Source organism: Chaetura pelagica, unplaced genomic scaffold (assembly GCF_000747805.2).
Source record: "Chaetura pelagica isolate M959 unplaced genomic scaffold, ChaPel_1.0 scaffold166, whole genome shotgun sequence".
In the NCBI taxonomy this organism is placed as follows: domain Eukaryota; kingdom Metazoa; phylum Chordata; class Aves; order Apodiformes; family Apodidae; genus Chaetura; species Chaetura pelagica.
The window spans coordinates 2,682,989-2,710,706 of NW_009953758.1; the positions used below are offsets into that span (position 1 = coordinate 2,682,989).

General features: G+C 36.9%; 1 protein-coding gene across 1 annotated transcript in view; it reads right to left on the reverse strand.

The window, feature by feature from the left end:
• Window positions 1–21,564, reverse strand: part of VCL (vinculin) — a 38,225-nt gene extending 16,661 nt beyond the window's left edge. The window contains exons 1-10 of the mRNA XM_010000812.1: window positions 21,515–21,564; window positions 18,104–18,223; window positions 12,944–13,094; window positions 10,895–11,003; window positions 10,657–10,779; window positions 10,211–10,371; window positions 4,391–4,481; window positions 3,027–3,174; window positions 2,188–2,341; window positions 1,048–1,223 (exon numbers count right to left, since the gene is read on the reverse strand). Of these exons, the coding sequence (XP_009999114.1) occupies window positions 1,048–1,223; window positions 2,188–2,341; window positions 3,027–3,174; window positions 4,391–4,481; window positions 10,211–10,371; window positions 10,657–10,779; window positions 10,895–11,003; window positions 12,944–13,094; window positions 18,104–18,223; window positions 21,515–21,564 (1,283 nt within the window). The remainder of the gene's footprint in view (window positions 1–1,047; window positions 1,224–2,187; window positions 2,342–3,026; window positions 3,175–4,390; window positions 4,482–10,210; window positions 10,372–10,656; window positions 10,780–10,894; window positions 11,004–12,943; window positions 13,095–18,103; window positions 18,224–21,514) is intronic.
• Between the last annotated feature and the right edge of the window lie 6,154 nt (window positions 21,565–27,718).

Consider the following 27,718-nt stretch of genomic DNA (forward strand, 5'->3'; position numbering starts at 1 on the left):
AACAATGAAAGGTACTTCATCTTGTTAAGTAAGGTTAAATTTGGCACTTGAATATCAGAATAAGGCAGATCTGTCATGCATAAAACTCCACCTCACACTTCTCTGCTGTGGTACACACAGCAACACAGTACTGAGGTGGGAGAGGGCATGGTACTGTCATTGATTACTCAGCTGTGACTTTCATTTCCCATACCCATGGCTGTCTTATGAGCAACTAAAATAATGCCAGGCAGATGACATGCAGAACAGTAAGCAGCAAAAGGCCCAAGGCTAGGTATAAACATGAAGAGGTAGCATGTTAAGATCCACAGCAGCTCAATCTCAATGAAAACTTAAGTGTCTAACTAATGAAGAAAGAAAAATATTTATCTTCATATTGCAACTGGTCATAGATTAAGACCACAGTTTATACAGTAACTGTTTCTTCACTTCCACTCTCAAGTTTCCTATTCACGAAAGATACAGAAACACAATTACTTAGTTACAATTTTTTTTATAGTTTGCAGTAACAACTTAGAGCACTGACACTCATTCAAGTGGTAGGTATTTTGTCTTGCCATTCAGCAAACTGCTTAAACATTGACATTTGTCAGCAAAAACAAACTTACATTCCACATTTTCCTGTTCCTTTAAAGCACTTGGACAATAAAAAGGAACTCACTTTAGGCTTCAGTTTGGCTGTCAAATATTCCATAGGCAGTATAAAGTAAACATTTTCTAGGTAATATAACTCTATTTTTTTTGTGAGGAAGATAGTACCGGTTGGATTTTGAGACAGAAATCATTAGGTTGAAGCATTAAAAAGGGTGCCGTATTTTAGAAACTAAGTTTTTTAAAGGATGTTAAAATGTTAGCTTCCTCCCACCCCTGGAGCTGAACAATTCTTTGCATTCAGTTTTTCCTCAAGGCAGGATAACAACTCAAAAGTACAAGATGACCATCCCCTGTTCTTAGGGAAAAATAATCTATATTCTGATTTCATTCAGCACTTAGAACTGCAAATTAAAGTAGTTTAAATAAATTAATGGTGATAAAACTAATACATACTGTCGTCGCAGATCTGACAGCTTAGCTGTCAAAGCAGAGATTTCACCCAAGGAACGAAGGATATCATCTCTCTCTTTAGGCTCCTCACATAATTCTGCAACTTTTCTTGCTTCAGCCATAATTCCCCTAATGTGTTCTTCTCCTTCACTGCCTCCATTAGGATCTGCAAGCCAATTCTTAATACAAAGAAGTTGTGTACAAGTGAGGATAAACAGTAATATTATTTCCATAGAAACTTGTTAAACAAAAATAAATACCAACATAGCTTGCAAAACTTTAATTAAAACTTTTTTAAAGCAATTTTGTTTATTAGATACCATGAAGCTGTTCTATTGTCAGATTTTCTGTTTTGCAAAAGATTTCAAATAAGATCAAATCTTCCCAAGGATTTGTCATTATCTCTTTCCCTCCAACATCTGGCAACAATATTTTCAGAAGTAAATTTTAAGTAGTGGCTTTAAAGACTCATCTGACTCTCAGAAAAAAAAATTCTGACAGGTGCTCTTGTGCACAGTGTGGCACCCTAAAGAGCTCTTCCTAAAACGTCTCATTATAATTTCTTTTTTAAGTATACATGAAAATATACATTAGTATTGTAAATATATACACATATACTTAGATAAAGTACACATAGAAAGTTCCTTATTTGACCAACATCATAATCACTGGGTAATAGGCTGACCATTGAGGAAGATTAAGAGTTACAAAAAATAAAAGGATTGATTTATAGGAAAAATATTTTCACCAACATTGTCTTATAGTTGTCATGAATATGCAGTTCTAAACCCTCAAGTCCACTTTCAGAGTCCAAGGAAAGGGCACTGATTTTACCCACTAGCAAATATGTGCTGTCAGGAACTGTTTTATTAAAATCAGCTTATGCCCAAATTAAGGGCGTTTTCTCTTTGTAATTTCATAACCTTTAGATTTTTAGCAATGCTAAAAAGAACTATGCAAAAATGTCATAAGCTTTAATAAAACTCACAGCACCCTGTAAATTACTGAAGATTTTCCTTTACAAAAGCAAACATACCCCATATGTTCTTCTTAACAAGTAACTGCTTTGTGTCGAGAAAGAACTACAATAGTCAGCACTAATGTAATCATGTTCCGTAGTATTTACTAAATCATTAGTCGTACCTGGGCAGCATCAATCTTCTTTGCAATTGCCTGCTTAGAGTTGGTCATGGCCTCCAATTTGCGGGCTGCATTCTCCACTTTGGCAGTGAGCAAATCCAGACCTTGTGACACCTGCTGTGCTTTCTGCATAGCCATGGGTGTAGCACCCTGCCCTCTGCCCAAGAAAAAAAAAAAAGAGCATCACAGATTCAGCTCTGGATTGAACCAAGCTCTTTTCTAATGAAGAGGCAATAAAAACCTGTTTAAGAGCACTCCCAGCAATTATTTCTAGTGATACAGTATTTAATCAAATTTTTTTTCCCCTGGGGAAAAAAACCCCAAACAAACAAAAACCACAACAACTGAGGAGAAACACCACAACAAGAAGAATTTAAAACTAAGACCATATTTTCCCCTTTCCAGGATTTGACAGCTAGTGTCCTCAAGTGTCACAAAGTTAGGCTGTTTGAGGATTCTACTGAATACTCAGGGCAAAGCCTGGTATCTACTCATTCATAGATTGCTGCACATCAGTCAGAAGCTGCAGGAGCTACAGTAATTGGGGTATATCCTCTTTGCAGAACAGACTTAACAGTAGAGTTTAATAATTCAACTCTGCTTTATTTGGAGGCAAGTTAAGTGTCTGACATTAAACAAACTCTGAATTATCTATGTGACCAATTTTGCTCATCATGTTATAAAATTAAGATTTCACATATTAAAACATATTATTCTTATCAAAAGAGACTGAAGTAAAAAGGGCAAAACACAGTTACTGGCCTACTTTCCTACAGGTTAGGAAAAATTAGGAAATGTTTTAATAGAACTGGAGAACTATCCATGAAAAGTAATAGGTTTACCTTGCTCGGAGGTCAGCCAGTTGATCAGTCATCTGGCCCAGTGTTTTACATGTTCCCAGAATTTCTCTGCGCTCCTTGCCTGCACACAGCTCTCCGGCTTTTCCAGCTTCATCAAGGATCTGCCTTATTGCTTGCTCACCAGCATCACCTAAGACACAGAATCAGTTAAGGAAACAAAACAAGACATTCCTTGACATGTACAAGTAAATTGCTAATCTCATGTCCCATATTAGGTTCAGCTGTCAGGAGACATATTAAAAACTGTGAGACATACCCAATGTGGTAATTATAATGGGACAGTATTTCCAAAACAATATAATAACCTTATTGTGTATCATGTGCCATGTATTTCAAATAATTTAATCATTCTGCTATCATAACTTAATTTCTAGAAGTACTTAATTTATAGAGTCTGCAATTCAGGCTGAGAAGGGAAAGAACAACACCGCAAGATTCATGTAGCCTCAGCTTCAGCCAGTTGCACATGTGACTTGATTTTGGCAAAAGAGGATGCAAGAACAATATACTTTTTACTTGCAAACCACCCTGATCCTGCACTATCATCTGCTTTGCAGGAAGTTCTAGAGGTATCTTTGCATTTGTCCTCAGCTAGGAATTTTTTTAATAGTTCATTTCATTAATTGTCAGTGTCAATGAAAGAAGGATTTGAAAAGAACTTTGAGGTTTCTGAAATTGAGAATGGCAAGGGGAAAGAGGTCAGAAGTAGTATAAGCAGAAGCTCCCCAGATAACAACTCACTTCCAACTTCCACAACTGTATTATTTTGGCTTCAACTTCTGAGGCAGTCTTTCAAAGCTCAAATGGAACAGGCTACTATCCAGTTTTATTTGCTTTTAAGACACATAAAAAGGCCCAATTTTAAAGGTGACTTAATTACAATCTATAAGAAGGTAACTAATTACAGTATTCGTGGCATATATTTATGTAAAAAACTTGCTGCAGAAATTGAAAGAAAACCACTCTGAGATTGTGTTAGGCAAATCTAAAGTTGCACAAATTTGAAAATACAAAAGGGAGTATTTAAAGCATTAGTAACCACTGCAATTTAATACTCTTCAACGCAATTTATGGGTTTGTGTTTTTACCAGTGAAATGCTCTTGTATGTTATACAGAGTTTATTACTTTGACAACTGAAAAGAAGCAAAGCTGTACTGGTCATTAGACAGAGGTTGTTCCATCTCCAGCATCTAAAGAAAGGAATAAATACAGGGTCCTCTAGAATGATCCACCATGTATAGGTTCTTAATGCTGAAACGCACTTTTTTCTTAAACAATGGAATTACTCAGACCTTTAAAAACCAAAATACTTCCTACTGTTTGTTTGGTTGGGTTTTTTTATTACCTGGAGGTGCATTTGGATCTCTCAGCCAACCTTTTGCCTGATTCATCTTTGAATCTATTAAGGCTAAAGCTCTTTTCATGGCTTCAGTATCCTTTACAAAAGAGATAAAACCAAAATTATTCTCAACCAATCAAAGCACAAACAGTCAACACAGCCAAAGCAGACAGAAGTTTTATAAAGCACAATCTGCTTACAGAAACACACCCATATAAGCAGCTCAAACCCTATTTTCCAACTAACAGGTCATAGTCACTTATTTCCAATTAAAACAGACATTTTCATTTCACTCAAAATGCAGAAAAAAAAAGCATGCAATTTTAGTGATTTTTCTATTCCTTCATTCACTAGTATTTTACTTTCTGAAGTCAAGAGTTCTAATGAGCACACATCTTGGAGTTAGTTCTGGATTTTTTTTCCCTTTGATTTATATCAGAGCACAGAGAAAATCTGTAACAATGAGATAAAACTTTTTAAAAATGGTAACAGACTAGTGAATTTTACTACTTGCTTCAGTGTAAGAGGCTGCACATCTGTGTTTTTCACCTGCTCTGCTGCTGAAAGTCAAACAGCTAGTTTTGCAGAATCATCGACTGCCAGCTATTTCCTGCAATTCTCAAAGATGGAGTTTCATGTCTTGGGAGACAAGCACACATTCACATGTGATTGTTTTAAACTCACAATCCCTCTGCCAGGAGCATCAGGGAAGCTGCTTCTTTTACTATTATGCTGCTATTACCCAGCACCTCTGACTAGTGAAGATGAAACCATCCAATTCCAGTTTCTCTGCATACTCTGTTACTTGTTCATGTGTCATCTCCCCACTAGAGGCCAGAAGTTTTCTATCTTACGCCAATGGAAAGACTGAAAAAAGTATCAAATACCTTAAGTAGAAAGTTGGTGAAAAGCCAAAATAGCTTTTTACCACATAGGCCATGGAAAATTCCTCTGACATCCCATGATTAGTATACACATGATGAAAAGATGCCTGGCTCTCATGTTATTAACTGAATTGGACTTTCCATGTCCAACTCTTATCAAGATGAGCCTATTAGCGTCAATGATCAGTATCTAGTACAGAATGTGATATCTTGACAACACTCAAGAACTGCCACATTTTTGTGGAGTTCATTCTGCATTTGAAGATACATTACAGTAAACATTTTGGCATTTTTATTCTATTCATTATGTTATTAGGGATGTTGGTCTGACAGCTATACATAAGATGCTATAAAGTAATTCAGCAAGCAACTTTCTAAAAGGTCATGCAACACTGCTGGATATTTTTAAGGACTCCTGAAGCACAGCCTGAGAGAGCGCACCCAAAGCACATCATTTTCACCTGCATGATTGGTTCTCAAATCTAGTAACTGGGTCTCAGAGCTTAGGTCAAGACCTGTTTGAAAAAATGTTAAAAGGGTAGGATATGCAGCTAGGGGTGGGAGATGGGCACATTATTTTAAGTCATCTTCTCCATACCTTGAGAATTGTGCATTCAATGTAAGATACAGGAGAAATACATGATCATTTAAGTATTCCAATATCTATAAAAACCTTTCTGAAGGTAAGTTTTACATCGCTGAAGGTAGGTGCTAACACTTCTGTTTGTTTGGTTTTTTTCATATGGGCTGAAGCTACTGTAGTTTGGAACAAATGACCTAAACAGAAATAATTTGAAACAAAGAGCTAAACGAATCTTTAAAAAGGCAACAGATGTTGCTTTGTGTGTTGATGAGATGATAGGTGTGGGATGGCTGAGTGTTGGGAAAACTGTCATTGCCTCTCCCTTTTTACTGACACAGGCTTTTGTGTTGTCTCAGCTGTCTGCAGAGCTGCAGTTTCAGCAAAATTGTGAAGAAGCCTCTCCATATAAAGTTACATCAGGGGACCAAATCCAAGGTATTTTAGCTTTTACACTCACAATTTTGTAATTGCTAGCACTACCCAACCAAGTACAGGATCTATTTTTCATCTATTGTCATGTGATGCCCATGTAACTACATTGCTGCACTCATGTTTGCAAAGTACCCCTTCCATTTTTTAAAAAATCTTGTTAAATCCTAGAGTAGCAGTCAAAGTGTTTCAGGACCACTGTCCTAAAAGCACAGATTTCTCATCTTCACAGCTGGAATTGCCACGGCAAGAAATTCCTCCCAGCTTTAGCCTGATACAGAGTTTTCCTTGCAATGAATAGAGTAATTTTTTAACAGGTAATTAAAACACATCCTTAACTAGCTTTGTTGGTGCTGCACTTTTGTTTCTGCCACAGCTGTGTCTAGTGTCAGATACTTGCCAAGAAACAAAGGTGTAGCAATTCTGAAGTGTCTGGACATACCCATCAATTCAGGCTATTAAGCAGGAGAACTAAAGTAGAAACACTAAATTTAAACAAAACAAAGGAATTTGCTCAACATCTTACTGTTTGAAAGTTTCTTGATATCCCTGGCTTTTCCAGTTGTTTACATGCCTTGTTCGTCCTCAACAGCTAAATATATTTGAAATTGTATTCATTGCCAGCAGAATATCAGTGGCAGCAAGAAAAAAAAATCCTTCAGCTACCCTGCAAAATGGTCTAGAGTCGATTTCTCAGCAAAGAAGGATTCTTCCCCTCCTCCCTCCACAGTTCCCCTGTTGGCAAAAGTAATTTTATTAACAAAAGCAGAGCTATTACCTTTTCTGAAGAGATAAACAACTTAATCAAGTCCAACAACTAAGGCACCATTGTCTGAAGGGAAAACCCGCAAGTTGGCTTTTTGGAATAAGTTCTTACAGCGAATGAACTTCAGGAACTTACTCAAGATACCTTTACGCATAACTTCTGCCACTACCAAGAATTTTTAGATTATTCACAGAGGAGGTGGTATAGGCACTTCTTTGTAAAGGGGCAAAATAAAACCTACACACTCCCCTGTTGAATATAAAACAACCTCTGGTTCAGCTAAGTGGCCTAGTCTAGTGATATCTGTGTTTTATTAACAAATAAGGCAATATTCAAGGAAGTAGGCTATGCCAGCCTTTTTGCACAACAGATAGCTTAGTCACCATCCAGGGTTCAATCCTGCAAGATACTATATACTTCTCAGCTTTCTAAAGTTTTAACTGCCTACATTCTATCGAAGTGGAAGATACTTTACTTGATTATTATTTCAAGTTTATTTAAAAACAAACAATAAGAACATACAACAGAAAGCTGAACTACTCTGTAAAACAAAAGATTCAAGGAGAAAGGTATAAAGGAGGAAAAAATAGACAAATTTTTTCTCTAAGATTTTGTAAAACAAGTATTTGCTCAGCATTTCAATTCTAAATCAGCACACTATTTAAAAATTCCCAGTCTTGTTGCAGGCAGAGATTACTGCAATCCAGGAACAGTAATGTGCATTTCAGTGTCTAGGAAGAGCAACCAAAAAGTTCACAAAACGCCTTCAACTCCAGCTCCATACATTCGTCCATCCATCTCTCTAGGCACATTTTGTGATGTAATGTATAAACAATTCAAGATAAAATAAGCATAAAATCAACTCCAACATGAACAATAGCATGGACTACACAGATAAAAATTTAAGGTCGTTCATTACCAAACACACCTAAGTTTGCTCCAGAAAAGCATGGGGAAAATATCTATCTTTCCCTTGACCTCCAGGCACAAACATCATGCAAAAGTAATCTCAAGTAGAATTTAAGAGCTCCTCCTTCTCCCTCCCAGAGAAGCAGTACTTGAACAGTTAGTTATTTCTGCAAATACCAGAATACATCTATAATAGGTGGCCATTAACCAACTAGATCCTGCTTTTTCATCCCACTGTATTTCTCGACTCAGATTTCTCTGCCACAACTGTTTGGTTAATGCCCAAAGCCACAATTCCAAATTATAAACATAGATTAAATGAAAAAGACAAATACCATTAGCAAATTCTCAACTTAGAACAGAATTATACTTCAATGATACTAGTCTACACAACATATTTATGCATTACAAATAATGACCAGTATTTTCTATTTGGAAATACTGCTGATATGCCAACTTTTTGCAACAGACATTTTACCAACAAAAATACTAAATTTCTGTGAAATAAAACTGTATTTATATCTTGTAAAATACAGGAATGCTTACATACAAAAACAACTGAATTGAAAAAATACAAGACTACAGCTTTAAGCTTTGAACTGACAAACATGAACTAGTTGAACTGAAGGAAGGCTGCTAGTGATATACTACAGAACAGGCAAAACTCATTTAATAAAGCTTTATGGGCATGCAGAAAGCTTGTTCCTGCATGACTGGATCCCTTATTTGTGGCTACAAAGACTAGTAACGTAAATTAACACAGAAATATTCAGAAAGAATGCGCTTTAAAATCTTGGGCTAACTCTAAACAGACTAGGAAGAAGAGTCTTAATGCAGGTCAGTTTGCAATTACCATTCTTTTAGTGACAGCCAATTCTAGACAGAGCTAGTAAGATCCTTTTAATAAGTGTATGGTGTCACAACTGGCACACAAAAAGATGCACAGCACACAGTCTGCACACAGCACAAAATCCCATATACATGCTTTTTTGATTTTAGTACAAGGTAGAAGTGTAGGGTGCTAAAGAAAGCTTACCTTCTACAGGTGAGAAAAGGGTAATAAACAGGAGAACAAAAACAAAGATGCATGAAGTAGTCACAATAAGGAAGTAATGGTGACAAAATAATGCAAAAGGCAAACTAAGGGTCAAGTGCCAAACAATATGGGCCAAAGTGATTTTAATGCCTAGATCACATCAATGTTAGTTTTTCTGCAAGATTTCATCTGTTTTTAAGTCTGGCTTCAGGTCTCAATATTTTCTTTAACTATATTTAGAGTTGTGTGTTGCTCATAGGCCTAACCCTTTAAAAAATGCTTCAGCAAGTAACTTAAAGGTACTAAAAAAAACTGGCAGGAATTTCAGTTTTGCAGCTCTGTTTTTTTTGAGGCCACAACACCACTTTTATGATTCTTTCTGTCAGACCTGCTTTATGGTCTGCTGGGCATTTCAGTATCTTCAGTGTGTGTAATTTAAAAGCACAACTTAACTCCAGGTATGTAGTAGCAGTCTCACAGCCTAACACCAAGTTGTAAAGAACCAATACTGTCCATATAGCAGCTTTGCAGACATCACGCTTATCCACAAAGGCTGTTCAGTCTAACATATGCTTCTTTGACACAAGGCAAATATTTGAAATTTGCTGTCACATCCAGACTAAAAGTGGGGTGGGGGAAAAGGGGAGGTGGTGTTCAAGGAGGGATCCTCCAAATGCACTACAACTTTCTTATCTTAAAGCCTTTTGTACAAGATATATGACAACAGCCTGGATTTTCTACTATCATCTAGGAGAAAAATCTCAGTCACATTTAAGAATGCCTAGCTAAAAGACCAGTTTGATGTATAGAACAATTACTCGTATAACTATTCTTTCTCTGACTATGTAGGGTAGCTATATGGAAAAAAAAAAAAAATCTCTCCAAGAAGAATACACTATATTCCAGGATTTCAACTAAACAACAAAAAAATTTAAGTTCTCTGACCATTCAGTTGCAGTAAACCCCTGAGCTACCTTCAAATGCCACACACCTTTAACTTAGGTTATTGTGAGAAAGCTAATTTTGTAAGATACATTAATGCAATCATCTCTAAAGATGTTTTTTGACCTTGAAAAGATTATACAACGTGATTACAGAGCATTACAAAACTGATGCACAAATACATATTTCAACATTCTCAAAAACACAAGTTTATAAAGGTACAACACAGTAGGATAAACATTAGACTACTATATATAAACACAGGTGTGAATCTTACCTTGCTCGCCCAGGCATCTTCATCCCAGGAAGTTAGTTGTAATACACGGATTATTTCATTTATCTCAGCACTCATTTTCTCTACTGTGAAATTGCGATTTTTCAAGGCCTCTTCTATTCCCTGGGTTTTAGAATTTTTCGTGGTTACAAAAATCTTCATAGCTGTAAAAATAGCATAGATTAGAAAAAGGTACATACAAGATGTTACAAATACTCAAGGTGACCTCCTACTGCATTTTCCACAGACATTGTACATTTCCTTTTGCATTGATAATTTTACCTCAAAAAGACTATTTTTAATACAAAAAGCACTGTTATCTGCAACAAGTACAGAAGCAATGTCAAGACTTACTCAAGACTTATTTTTAATACATGTAAGACACTGTACATTTTGAACTAGAGATACAATAAGTCACATTAGTATTAAAAAATTAAAGCAAACAATACCCGAGATAAGTACTGGCAAAAGCTCCTTTACTGTATTCATGGAGTTTACCAGCATAACTCTGTGCTCCTGATGAGTTAGTTCCTGTTGTCTCTCATCAATCATTTTGGCCATCTTTGTCATTCCTACAGATTAAAGTAATTGAACATTATCAAAACTTGGGTGAGGAAGGTGCTGGGGGATAAAAAGGTAGGGAAAAAAATACACTCAAATTTATGCTAAGACTGAAGCAAATCAAACCTGGCCCTAGATTCTTTGTGTATGTCACCAAATCCTCCATAGTCTCTACTACTTCTGCCACAGTCAGATATTCCAATATTCCTTTGCAGACACGGATGATTTTACGGACCTGAAAAAGGAGCATGCCATCATTTATTAGATGAAGCTAAGTAACATTTGAATTACAAATGCAGGCCTATTATTAAAATAGAATAGATATAGCCTGTGCTAACATGATGCATGGGCAATCACAAAGGTCTGGGATAATGATGAAGTTATACGCAACACAATTACTCACAGGTGCTGTATTGACACAGACAACATTTAATCAGCATTGCACTACTCAAAAATGCAAAATAGTAGTTCCACTGTTTTCACTTTGTGTGATAAATGAAGGACAGGATTAAGAAAATAGGTTATAAGGAAGTGCATTTAACTATGCTGGCATGCTTCAAGTTTTTCATTGCAATTTCATCAAAATAAAAAATATTTCACTTACATCAAAGCTAAGCTACATAGAAAGCAGACTCCAAATTTTCAAAGGAAATATTATTCACAAAACAGCTTTACCTATGGGTAAAGCATTATCCAGCGTTCCAGTGGGAAACCTAGATCAAACATACTAAACTTTCTAGAAATATCTGTGAAGACTACTTCATTTACCTCTGGGCATCTGCCTCAGCCTAACTTTTTCTGTTCATATTTGACTCAAAAACAGAGTTCTCTGTTGGCTAATCCTCTAACTTCCTCAACCACATGATTTCTGACAACACCACATACAACTGTCATTGAAGAATAAGTAATTAACATTTAATTCAACCACATACAGCTTTCAGTTCCTACAACAGTACAGAGTTTCCACTAAAACTCATTTCAGTTTTGTTCTGAAGTTCCTTTATCTTGAAACATAGTAGGATAGATATGTATCAACTTTTGTAGTTGTTAAAAGTCAATTATTCCAGACTAATATTTTTCTCTTGGTTGGAATCCTGTTCCAAGACTAGTTCAATGAAGCATTAACTCCACAGGAGTAAAATAACTTCCTAAAGACTGGCAGCAGGGAGATTGAAAGCAATTATTAACTTAATTGCAATTCTGTCCTATAACACTATGTAGTATCTATTAAAAGCCACTTAAAATAATGAGTAATCACAAGCTCCATGGAGAAATCCCATAGCATTCCTCTCATTTCGGAGGATCATGCTAACAGTACCATGAGCTGATTAAACAAGAGACAAGGATGCCATGTTATCCTACTAGGAACAGCAGGAAGAGTAATACAGTTGCATAGATTAGTGGATTGTGACATGGATAAAATTTACAATTAACATCAACATTTCTAACAGTGTGAGCTTCATTTCCTCATAGCAGTAGGACATTTGCTATTTAGAAACAAGTAAGACTCCACATTGCCAGAAAGATGATCACAAGAGTAAGATTTGTAACAAAAAAAAGACTTTGAAATACAAGACACTCAGCAACTCCTTCAAGTTGCCTTGCAACTCTGGCTTTTTTGTCCATCTGAGTGAGGACAGACTAGCAGCACCTTTGAGCCACTTTTTGGCTTGTATAGCAGCCAAAATACAGCAACTGTTACATCTATCTATCAGAACACACTTCTGGCTGACCAGTGAGACAGTCCAAATTTGCATTACCTCACATGCCCCAAGGCCAATTAAATTGCCACAGCCAGTGAGACTTGTTAGGAAAAGGCCTAGGGCTTTTCAGTAAAAGGATAAAAAGAAAATAAGGATCAGTAATGGGTATAAGTGAAGGAAATACAGAAAAGTGTCCAGAAGATGTAAAACAGGTTTGATGAGATCTGGCCTTTTTTAGGAATAATCACAGGCAATGCTTAAATATTATGTCATACAAAGATGCTATTAACAGAACACAGCAACAAGTCTAAGTTCTGACAGAAGGAAAGCAAAATATGCTTCCAATCAAGCTAAAATGATCAAACACAAATTCATCTACTCAATAGTTTAAATTAGCTAATTCAGTTAGCTGGACGTTTAAATTAAAACATTATTGTACAGATACTTATGTCAGTCATGTTGGGACTCCTACCTCTGCTTCATCAAATGTCAGAAGTAAGTCTGATGTTCCAGAAAGGATGCCTCTTGATCCATCAATCAGATAGTCACGAGCTGGTACTGAGTAAGGATCTGCTTGCAGCATCTGAGCTGCCCGAACAAGTTTAGTGCAGGCATTCTCCACTCTGTGGGGAAAGTCATTAGAGAAATCTTGCTGATTACTTTGTTTGTCAACAGACTTGAGAAAATGCTGGATTTCTTTTTAACTTTACTACCTAAAGCACTGCAAGCAAACTGATCATTTAATACCCTTACAGTTTAAGAAGCAAGAGTATTTATTGTATACATTTTAATAAGAAAGTAACAAGCAGCTGTACAACACAAATTTTCAGAAGACATGAAATCTTCCAAACTAGGGAATGTTTGAAGTATTCCACGTTCAGCAGTCAATACAGTGTCATTAAGGAGATGTCTCAGCACGGTGAAACACCTGTCATTCTTAATGACATGGACAGGGGACAGTTATTCCTTTAGCACTTGACAACCAAAATAACTGCTAACCTGTATCAGCCACATTAAGACAAAATGAAAATAGTATTAAGAAAGCCAAAACACTTGGTAACCACGATAAAAATAGCATTTTAAATTGCCACAAAATTTAATTCTAAGGTATTAACTTGAAAGGCAGCTTGAAATTCCAGACTTAAAAACAAAAGGAAGCTTTGCAACATATTACAGTATGTCATTACAATAACACAGAAGGTACTACCAAAAGCAAATGAGCTTTGAAATTCAGTTCTATCAAGCCAATTTAACACAACAATTTTACAATATCAAGAATTGGAACATTGAAAAGTTCTTGGGTTTTTTTATCTTGTCATGAAGTAATGACAAGCTTAAAGAAATACAGAATTCAGATATCACTTCCATGTTAGCTATGCTACTCACAACTGTAGTTATTGACTGCACTGTGACTTTCCTTCTATTCTGTCCCTTTTTTTTTTTTTAACAGAAATAGAAGTGTAGTCTAATACATAGCTGCCATGCATTTTAGTGCCAAGTGGCCATTCAAGTTACACAAGGTTCCAGCCAACATTAAACTCTTGTATTAAAGCACTATTATATCTTTCTCTTATCTCAACTTTTTCATGCTTGTCATATAGCTCATTTTCCGTCACCACTTGAACGTAACTCTTATCATACTTTCAGTTAAGTATTATTGGAAAGCTACAGTTATTTTCTCCCCAACATTCCTTGTCAACACAAATGGCAGAAATTAATGGTTACATCTAAATTTAACTGTAATAAGACACTCACTACAGGAAAACATACTTTTTCAGATAGTAAAGTTTTCAGCTAATGGCTCCCTAGGGAAGATCAAATTTGGCCAGCTGAGCTTATCATAAGCTGCTCTTTAGTGACACATCTGCTCAGCAGATCAGATGGTGGTAATTCATAACTGAGCAAGAAAATACAGGGGGACTTCCAGGCAGAAAGTGGGAATGATCTGCTCATTACTATGCAATGTACTTATTTGTATTATCAAAGCGAACTGACTTGACTAAATTAGATTTCCGTGCTTGCTTCTCAAATTTGTTCTTTTCAATTCTGCCAAGAACGGGATTAAACAAATCACCCATTCAGTCAGCTCAGAGCTATAGCCTCAGAAAGACTTCATTTCCTACGGTTCAATTTCATGGTCATCTGTTTAACTCCAATAATTATCTCAAGGTCAGCTTTTCCATTTTTAAAGCAATGAATTAACATAAATGTGTATTACACAAAAGCCACCATAAATAACAGAAGTTTCTGAATATTCATTGTTTTCTTCTATAGTTCTCAAGAGTTGAACCTCCAAAAATGTAAACTTGCACTTTACTCACACGGCATCAACTTTCCAATGCATTTGAAAGCAGACTGGTGTTAAAAACCACCCTCCATCCCCTGCAGATCATACATGCCAGGAAATAAAACATTAGAATTTGGGGTAAAAATTATTTCCAATTCTTGAATTTAGAAAAACTAAAACTACGCCAAAAAAGCCAGTGAAGATACTCACTGCCATGAAGTGCTTTTTCTATCACAAGAGTCAAGCACATTCAAAAGCTTTGAATAAAGTTCATTGCTAGGCTGAATTTTCTAATCCCTGTATAATATTGCTAACTAAAAAAACCCTCCAGCTTTATTTAAAAATGGTTGTGTTTGGGTTTTTTTGAGGCATGGTTACAATAAAGCACTGTTAACATCATCCCATTTCTTTGTGGAGGAGACACAGGTTCATGTTATTGCCAGCCATACTATTTTGGGTAGTCAAACAGCTTTATTCCTATGAGTGTATTCCTGATGAAATGTGAGGAAAAATATTTATCTGGTGCATAAATATTCTTTTAGTTTTGAGGACTGACTTCTGCTTTTCTCAGAGACGCCAGACGATTGTCAAAATGCTTATGATACCTTAATAATACTCAATTTCTGATCACTTAAGTTGTAATTAATTTACTTACTAGTTTAGACTACTTGCAGTTCTACAAATATAAATTAAGAAAAAAATATTTTACATTAACATTAGTTAATTCAGTTACCAGCAATGCATCTCCAGCTTGGCTACCAAAATAACATTAATATAAAATAGCGTAACGGCTTGATTTGTTAAATGAGTTTGGGTGTGCAAGTTAACACAAACAAATTTTTATTTATTCTCAGTGTAAATAAATAAGGTGTTACCCTATTCTTTACCTAGAAATCAGAGCTTTTTTCATCTTTACAAGACAATTATAACAAGTAGTATGAGCACACTGCAAAACATGTGATGTAAATTATGTGTTACTCATACTCCCTGGTGATTAAGACAATTAAGATACAGAAGCACTTTTTAACTCTAGGTCAATAGTTCCCATGTGCTTTAAGTCAGTAGCAAGCAAAGTGGATGCAAAATAGCTTCTCAGCAGTCAACAAATTATTTTGCTGCACAATCACAAGCCTATTGAAAAACTTCTCTGATTACTATCACATATATCCATTATGAACCCTCAGTGCCAGTTTTTAGGCAAGCCAAAACCCAAGTCTTTACAACAGTAAACAGGTCATCTCCCTCATCCACCAAGAGTGGTTCCCAAAAGACTGGTAGTCCTTTTGTATAGAAAAAATACAGACAGTGCTGGTGCTTGTACACTGCTCCTTACCCCATCATCCATGTGTCAGTACATGCTCTGCTCCATCACTCCCTTACAGAGGAATGCCAATTCCTGAACTAACGCTTTAAAACCTAAAAACCCTCTTTGCAACAAAGAAAAAAAACCCACAACCCTAATCTGTTTCACTTCCTACATCCAAATCCTCCCTTTAATGCAGGAAAAAGCAAGACTCTCCTGGCAGCTCATCTGTGACTGTCACTTGTCCCAACAAAAGAAACATGGGTGACAATACACTCCACAGTGTTAACATGGAACTGTTAACATGTACTAGTCATTTTTATATAAACTCCAGATTAACAAAACCACAAATGCAATAACTTCCATAAAATTCATAAAGGCCCTTGAACTTTCCTAACTTAAGTTACTGCATCTAGGAAAGTACGATGTAAATTTAGTTTAATAACTGTGACAGATAGTTATGTTTCCCATTTTTCATTATATCACAATTGAAGCAGTCATCAACTGCTTCAGAAAACCTTCTTGCGCCCAGCATAAAATGGTACTATTCAGCAGCACTTATCATATTTCTATAGTAGTTCAGCTATTTATGTCTCAACAATCTGCTAAGTGTTGATCCAAGGCTGGTTACAATATAGCAATTACAAAAAAAACACCTTTTCCTTCATTTCCTACTTATCCAGATAAAAATGAAGCTGGAAATTAACTAAAACTCTACAGATCCTAAAAAATTAACACAATCAAGATTACACATTTGTGTACAACTCAAGAAGCAAATTGTCAGAATTCACCATGTAATTTTTCCTTTCACTTTCCATTTTCTCTTTTCCATACAACTTACTACCCTGCAGCTACTTCATTTCCTTAGAAGCCTTCAGACTTTGCCAAGAAGTTAAGAAATCATCTGGATTACCTTGTCCAAGTCTGTGGTATTTCTAAGAACACCAACAGATTTATAAGGAAGAATTTCTCTCCACAAAAACCTTGTCAATTCATCCAAAGTAAATTTTACATATATATATATATGAGATCTGTTACTTTTGTTCTTCAATATCGAATTTCTAGTCATTTGCCTATCAGACCTATGGACATCCTGTTCCCCAGATTGCCCTAGAAAGTTTTTCAGACAGTAGTATCACCTTGATTGACATACTAGGTAGTATCACATGAGAGACTGTACTTCACAAATAATTCAGCTATGTCATTCTTGAACTCTTATGATAATACCACCTGGTCCTAAGCACTTTTTTATTATTTATTTTGTCAACCCACAATACAACAAACTAAACCCCTTTTCACTTCTTAAATTTTCTTTTTAGACATTATCTCTGTTCTCCATTTCAGTATTTTCTTCGTTACCTCAACACATGGTTGTTTTGCCTATTTGCCTGTTTTGTGTTTGGGACTACAGTAAAAAATTTAGTCATTCTGTACAGAGGAGACAATGCTAATGGAGAGATCACTGCATTCAGTAGGTTGCAGGGCAAAGTCCCTTTAGTGACAATGTGTCAGTTGGCAGTAAGAAGCGTGGCAACTCCACCCCAAGTGATGCATTATTTCTCAAACTTATGGCAGCAAAAGGAGAAATTCCCTTGTCCTTTACACCAAGCCATAGAACTAAAACTGTCAGTCACTGCTCTCCAAATATCTGAGAACCCCAGGCAATTATATCATTCATCACATTCACATACAGACAAATTCATGCTTTTTCACCAACCAAATTAATAGAAAACATGGAGAACACCATCTTACCTAACGCCATTAAGCAAAATTATAGTGCATAGGTAAGTATCATTGTTACTCTGATTTTATTTTTAAGGAAAAAGTACCCTAGGTACATTCTGCATATTCAAATATGTAACAGGAAAAGTCGCTGCTGACAGAAAGGTCTTTCCTGACCCAAGTCAGCTTAAAGACCCCAAAGAGCTATTCAAACATCAGAGCATTTTCTAATCTGTTCAGCAACAACGAGTAACAATGATCTATCATTAGAACAAGTTTTCTGCACCTACAATACAAGGTTTACAATATGATTACTTTACTTGATAAATGCTGGTGGCATATCCCTTTTCAAGATCTGGTCTTCTGTTGTCTGCACAGTCTCCTTTCCAACCTGCAAGAGAATGAAATCATACTTAAAATACAGAATTTCACTGTAAAGCCTAGATAAAAACAAATAGCAAAACAGCAACAATAAAACCTGCTTTGTACTCACAGTTCCTTTCACTAGGTTTACTGTTACTGTATCTATTTTTGAGAACATTATATACTGTTGTTAGGCTAATGTTTTAGAAGTCTTCATGTTGTTTCCTGCCAACATCTTTGCTAAACTAACTGAGGGGGGACACTTGTCCCTTCCACAGCTCTCCATATAGACAATACTATTTGTTCACTGCACTTAATTATAAACACTTAATCATTGTGAATGCTGTAGGCTTCCCTCCCTCCTAATTCCCACAGGCCAGAATCAAATTCAAAGTTGAAAAAAAAATACCATTTTCCTATTCTACCTAGTCTATTAGAAAAATACAGTTAATTACCGAGAATAAACCCCACATCCACAATCACACTATCCTTCAGGCAAAAATAATTATGCATAAGCTAATAAAGAAAAAGACAGAGTAAAATCTGGAGTTTTCTATACACTAGCTCTTATGTTATACAATGGAAGTCTTTATAATTGGTAGCTGGCTCTCTGAACTGTGAGATCACCAACTTGACAAAATATTTCCAGCTCTTTTGTTCACTGTATTTTCCAGCTGAATAAGCTATTCAGAAAGACATCACAAAGCAGAAGGTCTTGAACCCAAACACTAGTTTGTGTTAAGAGCTGCCAGGCCTGCTCAAGCTAGACAAGATAGCCCTGAAAAGCCCATCATCTGATATTTAAGGACTTGCTAGTTCTTGACAGAAGTCATAGTGTGCCAGTATGCACAGCACTTGCCAATTCTAATGCAGTACAGCTTTCCAGAAGCACAATTTCCTTGCAAATTCATGCTGCTTGCCAAAAACTGTGCCTCCCTAGTGTGGTGCTTACTAAAGTAGATTGGCCCTAGTATTTTGGTTCAAACACAACCTAGCTTTTTTTTTTTTTTCTCCATCTATTGGCACTACACTCACAGGTAGCCACACAGGTATTTCTAAATAATGCAGGTTTATAGCACAGAGGAGATTAAAGGTCTTCAATTTTATGATAGGTTTCTGTCTCTTATGTTCACGGTAGCCTCCCTAGCAGCCATGCTCACTCCTAGTACACAGCATTGTGGTGTGCCTTTGACTTCTAAACTTCATGACAATGCCTCAGGATCACAATTACAGATTATCTCACCTTCTGTTTCTTGGGACAGGGTTGCATGACCCACTAGGGACTAAGCCTGCTTCGTTTTACTTATTTCATAGCATTCATGAAGCACATTCTTTATACTTCCTACATTTTTTGTAGCATACATGCGTGTTAAAAATAACACAAAAAAAGGAATTAACTGTATAAGCTTTAGATGACACATCATTCAGACAAAATCATTTCACAGAGTAAAAATTAAGAGTAACACGTGATCTGCAAAGAACTAAGCCTTCAAAATTTATTCCTCTGACAGCTGCAACAATCTGCATATAGTTCAGCATATTAAAAAACATATTTCTGAGGATATACAATTTCTAAATAATGCATTAAAAAGTTAAGAATGGAGGCAAGGGGACTTCAATTTGGAAATAATTCATGGAGCCACATTCCTGACTAAAAACAATTTTCAAAGGGTTTTATGAGTTTCCTTTTTAGCCTTGTGGTGAGGAGCATTTTTCTTTGTTTTATTTTATTTCTTACTTCTTGTTTTAATAAGATCCAGTATCTTCAGACTGATTTTTACATGACCTGAACCAATTCTGGACACACTGCAGTGTAACGCAAAGTAGAGATTTATTCAACTCTACCTTCTCCACACTTCAATACTAAGGGAATTAAGGGTTTGGGTTTTTTTTAAGATGTAACATCTACACATTCCCTATTTCAGGCAGAAGGCTTTTCAAGCTTCATCTTAATACAGAAACACCATCTAGGAAACCTGTATTTTACTCCTATCCACCAGTATATGTCAAACAAGGATTCTTAAGAGGTAAGAGCATCTGAAACCCAAGATAGAAAATCTTCTCCTAACATGGAAGCAACAGTTCCCATGGAATAGGAGCTTCTACTTGGAAGTAGTACTGAAGTGACCATTATTCATTGTTAATAAAACTGCAGGGGTTAACACCATGAAGAGAACATAACTTCTTGAACACTGTACCTGCCTAGAGCAGCACAGAGTTATGGAAGCTCTAAAGTAAAATTTACTAAGACAGTTTTATAATCAGAACTTCTATCCATCCATATGCATTTCTATACTCTTTGGGAGATTAAAGGCAAATCAGCTGAATAAAAGAAGAATTATTTCTCTGTTTCCTACTGGCTACCAGGCATAAACGACAGGCCAGTATAGAATGTAAAGGAAATAGGACACAGTCCACAGAGAGCTTATACGGTCACTAAAAAGTGTTCCACAAATGTAGCTACAAGAACCAAGGGGAGACAGATTTCCTTCTGCTTTTGGCTTTTAACTTTGCTTGTAGGCCTCATGCACTCCACCACTGATAAACAGAAGCAGGGTATGTTTTAAGCTTCCTGCTGGGGACTACTTTCTTCATGGAAAAGCAAGAGGAAAGCTTTCTGCTCAGGCTGGGATTTTTCCTTAATACCATTTTGGGGTGGTTTTTTTATCATGTCTGCTTCTACTGCCAAAGACATGACATGAGCACCCACAAGGTCCCTTTCCCATCTTGTTATCCTACTGGGTATAGCAAAAGCAGCTGTTCAGAGAGAAGGAGAAATAGCTTCAGCTTCTGTATTTCTCTACAAGTTTGTTTAAACAACACCACCACAAACATGCAGTAATATATAGTTCTCTTAACCTCTACAGCTTTCAGAGTATAAACTGAGTGTATCATATAAAAATACAAATATTTAGGACTAGAATCCAAAAGGTATTGTTTAGGAGTGATTTTATTTCTGTTTTTTAAAACAAGATCTTTCTGAATGTCTATATTGACAATGCCAATTTGACAATTTGCCAAATGCTGGAAGTTAAATTTTCCTTTCAGCTTATATGATCTCCCCAGTTAAAAAGGAAGTCAACCTTACAAGAATTAGCTCTTACAGTGTTCCAAAATCTAATTTAAAACATCTGTCAATTCAGCAAGGAGCCTAAAAATATTTCTGTATCATCATCCAGTGAACAAATAGAGCCCTGGTTGTAAAACTAGCAGAGCCCCAAGTTTCTCCCAAGAAATAAGCCAGAATATGAGTTTCGCTTGACAAATCAAACTGCCACTGATGATGTACACTTCAGTCCATACTAAAAAATACAGCATGGACAACGAGAATGAAATCTTTGTGACAGAATTTTTATTTCAGGTCATACTGAAGGGTCTTAGACATGGCAATGCGACGAAAACGATGGCTGAAGTTCATGGTATCCAGTTACAGGTTTGCATCATCTTTGACAATCTGCATCTTAAAGAGAATTTGGGTTGATGATCTCCCCACCATTTCAGTTACTGAGGTGTATCCTGTCCCCCCAGCCTTCCAAGTGTTAAGTCAATTTTCTAGATACTTAAGATGAAGGCTTTTTTTGGTTCTGTTGATAACAGAATAATAATAAAAACCCTCACCATTTTATGTTCATAGCAACAGAGTGGCCTGTGACAATTTGTGTTTCTAATACAGACAAATGTTGTACTGCACAGACTGTACCTAAACCAACCCAAGCTACAGCTTCTCCTATGTAGTACCGACTGACACTCTCCCCAGGCTGGTTTTTAATTCTATCAGAATGACAAAATAAGTTGGAGGTGGTCTCTGTAAGACTAGTATTAAATTGATATTTCACTTATCCATGTGTTAGCACAGAAAACATTCAAGGAGCTAAAAAAAGACGACGAATGCACATTCTCTGTTACCTCTTGGGCAAGTTTCAATGCAGACAGTAGAGAAGTTTCTTCCTCTCAAGTTTCTAAGCTGTCTAAAACAGGTGCAAGGCAGATGTCCACTCTAAGTGCCTTAATTTCACTTTGATATTTATATAAAATAACAACAGGTTTTGTAGTTAAATAACTCATTTTACTCTGTGAAAACACAGCTAATCTGACAGGTGTTTACTACATGAGACTTTTAATGTAACAACTGAAAATGTAGGTTGGCTACTAGGCAATGAACTTGAAGATCTTCTATTGTTTATATACAAACTTGTACTGACTTCTGAATATCAAACTGTTCAACATTGATTTTCCCTCTTCCACAGAAAGGTTGGCAATACTTCCATTACGAGCTTTCTCCTACAGCATCAGCTGTTTCAGAGCAATAGAAATTTTTTTCTAAGATAAAGACAGAAACATTTTCCTGCACAAAGATCAATTTTATAAGCATAAGAAAAAGCAGTTTTGGAAAGGGGGAGGAGGAATACTAATCATCATGGACTTTAAGACAACAAATCAGAATAAAGGTTCACTTTCAGCTTCTGATAGGGGCAAAGCACCAATGGAAAAATAGTCACCACCCCATCCATTTACATGACACTGCTTTTTTGCCAAAGCCACTGTCATGAGACCCCCCTTCATTCTAAGCAATCCTGAAATTCTTACAATTCCCTCCAATTCCAAGTTACTGAAGTTACATCATCTTCAGTCTCTCCATCATCTTCAGTAAGTCATGGGTAACAGGAGAGGTGCCTGAGGACTGGAGGATAGCAAATGTCACACCAGTCTACAAGAAGGGCAAGAAGGAGGACCCGGGTAACTACAGACCCGTCAGCCTCACCTCCATCCCTGGAAAGGTGATGGAACAACTTGTTCTTGTCACTATCTCCAGGCATATCAAGGACATGGGGGTCATCAAGAGCAGTCAACATGGTTTTATCAAGGGTAAATCATGTTTGACTAACCTCATAGCCTTCTATGAGGAAATTACTAGGTGGATAGATGATGGTAGAGCAGTAGATGTGGTTTATCTTGATTTCAGTAAAGCATTTGACACCGTCTCCCACAGCATCCTTGTAGATAAGCTGATCAAGTATGGGTTTGGTGATCAGGTAGTGAGATGGATCAGGAACTGGTTGAAAGGGAGGAGCCAGAGAGTTGTAGTCAATGGGGCAGAATCTGGTTGGAGGTGTGTGACTAGTGGAGTCCCACAGGGGTCGGTACTGGGACCGGTGTTGTTCAACATCTTCATCAACGACCTGGATGAGGGTATAGAATGTACCCTCAGCAAGTTTGCTGATGACACTAAGCTGGGAGGAGTGGCTGACACACCAGAAGGCTGTGCTGCCATTCAGAGAGACTTAGATAGGCTGGAGAGTTGGGCGGGGAGAAACATGATGAAATTCAACAAGGGCAAGTGTAGAGTTTTGCATTTGGGGAAGAACAACACCATGTACCAGTACAAGTTGGGGGCTGAACTGCTGGAGAGTAGTGTAGGTGAAAGAGACCTGGGGGTCCTGGTAGACAGGAGGATGACCATGAGCCAGCAATGTGCCCTTGTGGCCAAGAAGGCCAATGGCATCCTGGGGTGCATTAGAAAGGGTGTGGTTAGTAGGTCAAGAGAGGTTCTCCTCCCCCCCTATTCTGCCTTGGTGAGGCCGCATCTGGAGTATTGTGTCCAGTTCTGGGCCCCTCAGTTCAAGAAGGACAGGGAACTGCTTGAAAGAGTCCAGCACAGAGCTACAAAGATGATTAAGGGAGTGGAACATCTCCCTTATGAGGAAAGGCTGAGGGAGCTGGGTCTCTTTAGCTTGGAGAAAAGGAGACTGAGGGGTGACCTCATCAATGTTTACAAATATGTAAGGGGTGAGTGTCAGGGGGACAGAGTTAGGCTTTTCTCAGTGATGACCAGTGATAGGACAAGGGGTAATGGGTGCAAATTGGAGCATAGGAGGTTCAAGGTGAATATCCGAAAAAATTTTTTTACTATGAGAATGACAGAGCACTGGAACAGGCTGCCCAGGGAGGTTGTGGAGTCTCCCTCACTGGAGACATTCAAAACCCACCTGGATGCGTTCCTGTGTGATGTACTCTAGGTGACCCTGCTCTGGCAGGGGGGTTGGACTAGATAATCTTTCAAGGTCCCTTCCAACCCCTAAGATTCTATGATTCTATGAACTTAATCTTATATGCCTGCTATCAGTGCTATCTTACTTTCCTGCAGCCTTGTCAAGTGAGTATCTATTTTCATTGCTTTGACAAGTTAAAAAACCAAAATGGGTTTAGTGGTAAACAATGTACTGAGGCAGAGAAGGAATACCTAAGAGATGGTACTTTAACCTACTTACTTAGGTCAACCTGCAAAATGTAGGAACTAGACAGTTATTTTCCTCACTGACTTGGTTTAATCCAAGGGCTTCCCTCAAGGGAAACATACCACTCTAAAATTAGCTTTAGTGATAAATATTTCTCAGTGTTTTAATGTTAAATTGAAAATACCTTCATGTGCTCACTAATATATTGTTGATGCAACAGAAACGCCTAGTATTCAGCAACTGTTTCTTCAGCAACATATGTACTAACATGGTATTTTATAGTGATTATCCACATTCTGTAATATATTGGACAATTTGTCTTCAATAAAAGTATAATTTTATTTGACTAATAGTTAATTCAAGCATACAATAAGTTAATGGCATAAATCATTGCTCACATGTTAAATATGATGTTATAATTAGCTATGATAATATCAAGTTACCTTAAACAGAATAATTACTAGAAATGGTGTGCTGTTTCCCAAGGGGCAGTGCTCATTTACTGCACCATTAAAAACTTAAGTGTGTGTCAGAAGAAAACACACTGATGTACAGAGTCATCACAAAGACTTTGCAAGCTATTACAAAGCAGCCACTCAGTCAAAATAACTGACACAGGATATTAATAATCAAACAAATCTCAAATCTGGCATTAGCTCTGAGTTAGATGAAGACTCAGCCATCTGTTAAAAATAGTTTTTATTAAAACTTAGACTTACTAGGTGGGCAGGTAACAAGTTACTTTTCACATCCAAAAAAAGCTTTTATTACAAATATTTTCAATAGCATGTGTTATTTCTTGACTTACACTGAAAAATATAATTATTTGTTGAAGACATGAAGCATTTTCCGTGGTAAAGACTAAAACTACAGCATAGCAGCAGATGTTACCAGCACAGTCAGAATCTTCTACTACAGGATGACATACCAGTAAGAGTGGTGTAGTATCATTCCTAGTTGTCAGTGACTCCTTTGTGAGTTGTTATCATTTATTTCACAGACCTTACTTCTCACTCAAAACAGTTACTGCCTTCTATGCCATCTTGAATAGAATCTACTCTTCACCACTTTCAAAGTCCATACTCAGCCATTCAAACTTACTTCCACCCAAAACTGTGCTGGAGCCAGCCTGCTACTAGAACAGTGCTTTGGACTAACATTTATGTACATCACTGCTCTATGCACACCCAAAACACTATGAAAGCCTTACTCTTACTCTTCCTGTGCCCTACTGGAATGTTGAGTTCATATCATATTGACATCTGTGGGACTTTGTTCAGCAATGGCTTTGATTGGTCCTGTTACTGTAGACAACAGCACTTGAACATGCTTGATGGGACATACAGGCTCTCAAGGCACCTTTTAACATGAAGCTCCTAATACTCTTAGTTGAAAAAAAGGGGGGAAACTGAGTAGTGTAAACAAGCAGCTTAAAAGTAAAGTCCAGTATACACAAACATCTAGACTAAGACTGCTTATTTTGTTAGGAGTCCCATAATTGGCAAAACTGGCCAAAGCCTGGATTCACCACTTGCATACAAAGGGAATAATCCTAGCTGGAATTAATCTATAAACGTATCTTAAGTTTATCTTCAAATTTGACAATGAATCATAGACACATCAGTAAGTTCAATTTCTTTAAAAGTTTTTCCAGTGTAATCAGCATTTTAGAGCTCCAGTGTACCCAATACATAACACTATTCAGTTCACATATGACAGCAGATCATTGCCTTTATCACATAAAATGTTGACTAACTTCACATTAGAAAAAAAGCAGCACTAACACTTGATGGCCTAAGTAATTGCTACCATTTTGAAAAGTTACAAATGCTATTTTAACTGTTTCAATTCTTTTACAAGTTGAATAAAATGACTAAAAAATCCTTGACATCTTTGTGAAGTAAACTCACCTAGAGATTAAGTTCCTTTATCTGCTATAAGAAGGTGACTGAAAAGAGAAACAACTGTATTGCTGCTAATCTGACTAAAAGCATCTCCTATAGCAGGCAGTCACACTTGTTCCCAAAACCATTTTGTCTTACTTGAGGAAATAGTTCCAAAATTAAATCCAATGGAACAGAAGGAAAACACTCTTCTGCACAATAACATTACTATTTGAAACAGAAATACAAGGGCTTGGGCCAGCTAAGAAGCTAACTTGAACATCCATCTAAAGAAAGGAATTTCTAAAGAAAGGAATTTGTACTCAACTGTAAAGGCAGAAGACAGATCCATCAAGTCTACAAAACCACTGCCTCAAATTAACAAGGTTAGTTATTAGCACCATCAAAATATTTACAACTAATAACCTATGTGAATGAAATTTGGATTTTTTGCAACAAATAAGTGCAAGATATCTAAGTAAAAATCTGCCACAAAAAGGCTAAGCAACAACTCTGTCACAGTTAGTAACTGCTTCAGGGTCAAGAAGTCTCACTAGTATTTCATTATCCTGAATAACTTGAAGACAGGTCAGAGATTCTAACTGCCCCCTCCGTCAAAAGTTGCCAGAACAAAATTTTTGTGCCAGCAATCAGCTCACAAGTGAGAGATAAAACACTTTATATAATATAGCTTTCAACTATGATCATCACTGATGTCAAGATGGTAAGCGGGGGGGGGGGGGGGAAATAATAACAAAAATCAGATAAACAGAACAATACATTCCTTCCTACTTCATGGGGGGGCGGGGAGGGTGGGGGACAGACGGGTTCGGCTGCTCTGCAGCTAAAGAGCCAGCGGAGGCTACTCAGAGAGCTAAGGAATGCAGCTTTTTGCCAGCATTAGCTTAAGAGAAATAAAAGAAATGCCGTGCTATTCCCTTTTATTTCCCCAAAGGCCCAAGTCAAGCTGAAATCTACCTAAAATTGACTGAGGTTCCCACTCCCCACCACTTGAATTTTTTGAGAAAAAGGGAACTTTTTCAAGTGTGGCAAACAACAAAGCAGCACTTCTTCAGTTGCTACCTTTACATCAGCGGTTTGGCAGTTAGAAGCCCATCGCAATCCAGTGTTTTTGTCATTGTATCAGAGGAAGCTAAATAAAAAGTGACCTTTTCATTACTACTCTGGAGCTGGAGAGAAGCTCCATTTGTTTATCTCTGTTATTCAGCACAACTATTATGCTGCAAAAGCTGCAAACACAGCTAGGCTTATGGAAGTGATTTTTAGAGTAGTCCAAACACTAGTCAGTTAAACAAACCAGTTCTCTCAGGAAAAACATCTCAAGATTTACACAGCATTGTAAGAGGTTTCACACTTCAGTTAAAAAAAATTTTTTTGAGTGTTGAGTTCCTGTGACCTGTTAGTAACAAAATCAGCATTGAACACGTAGTTG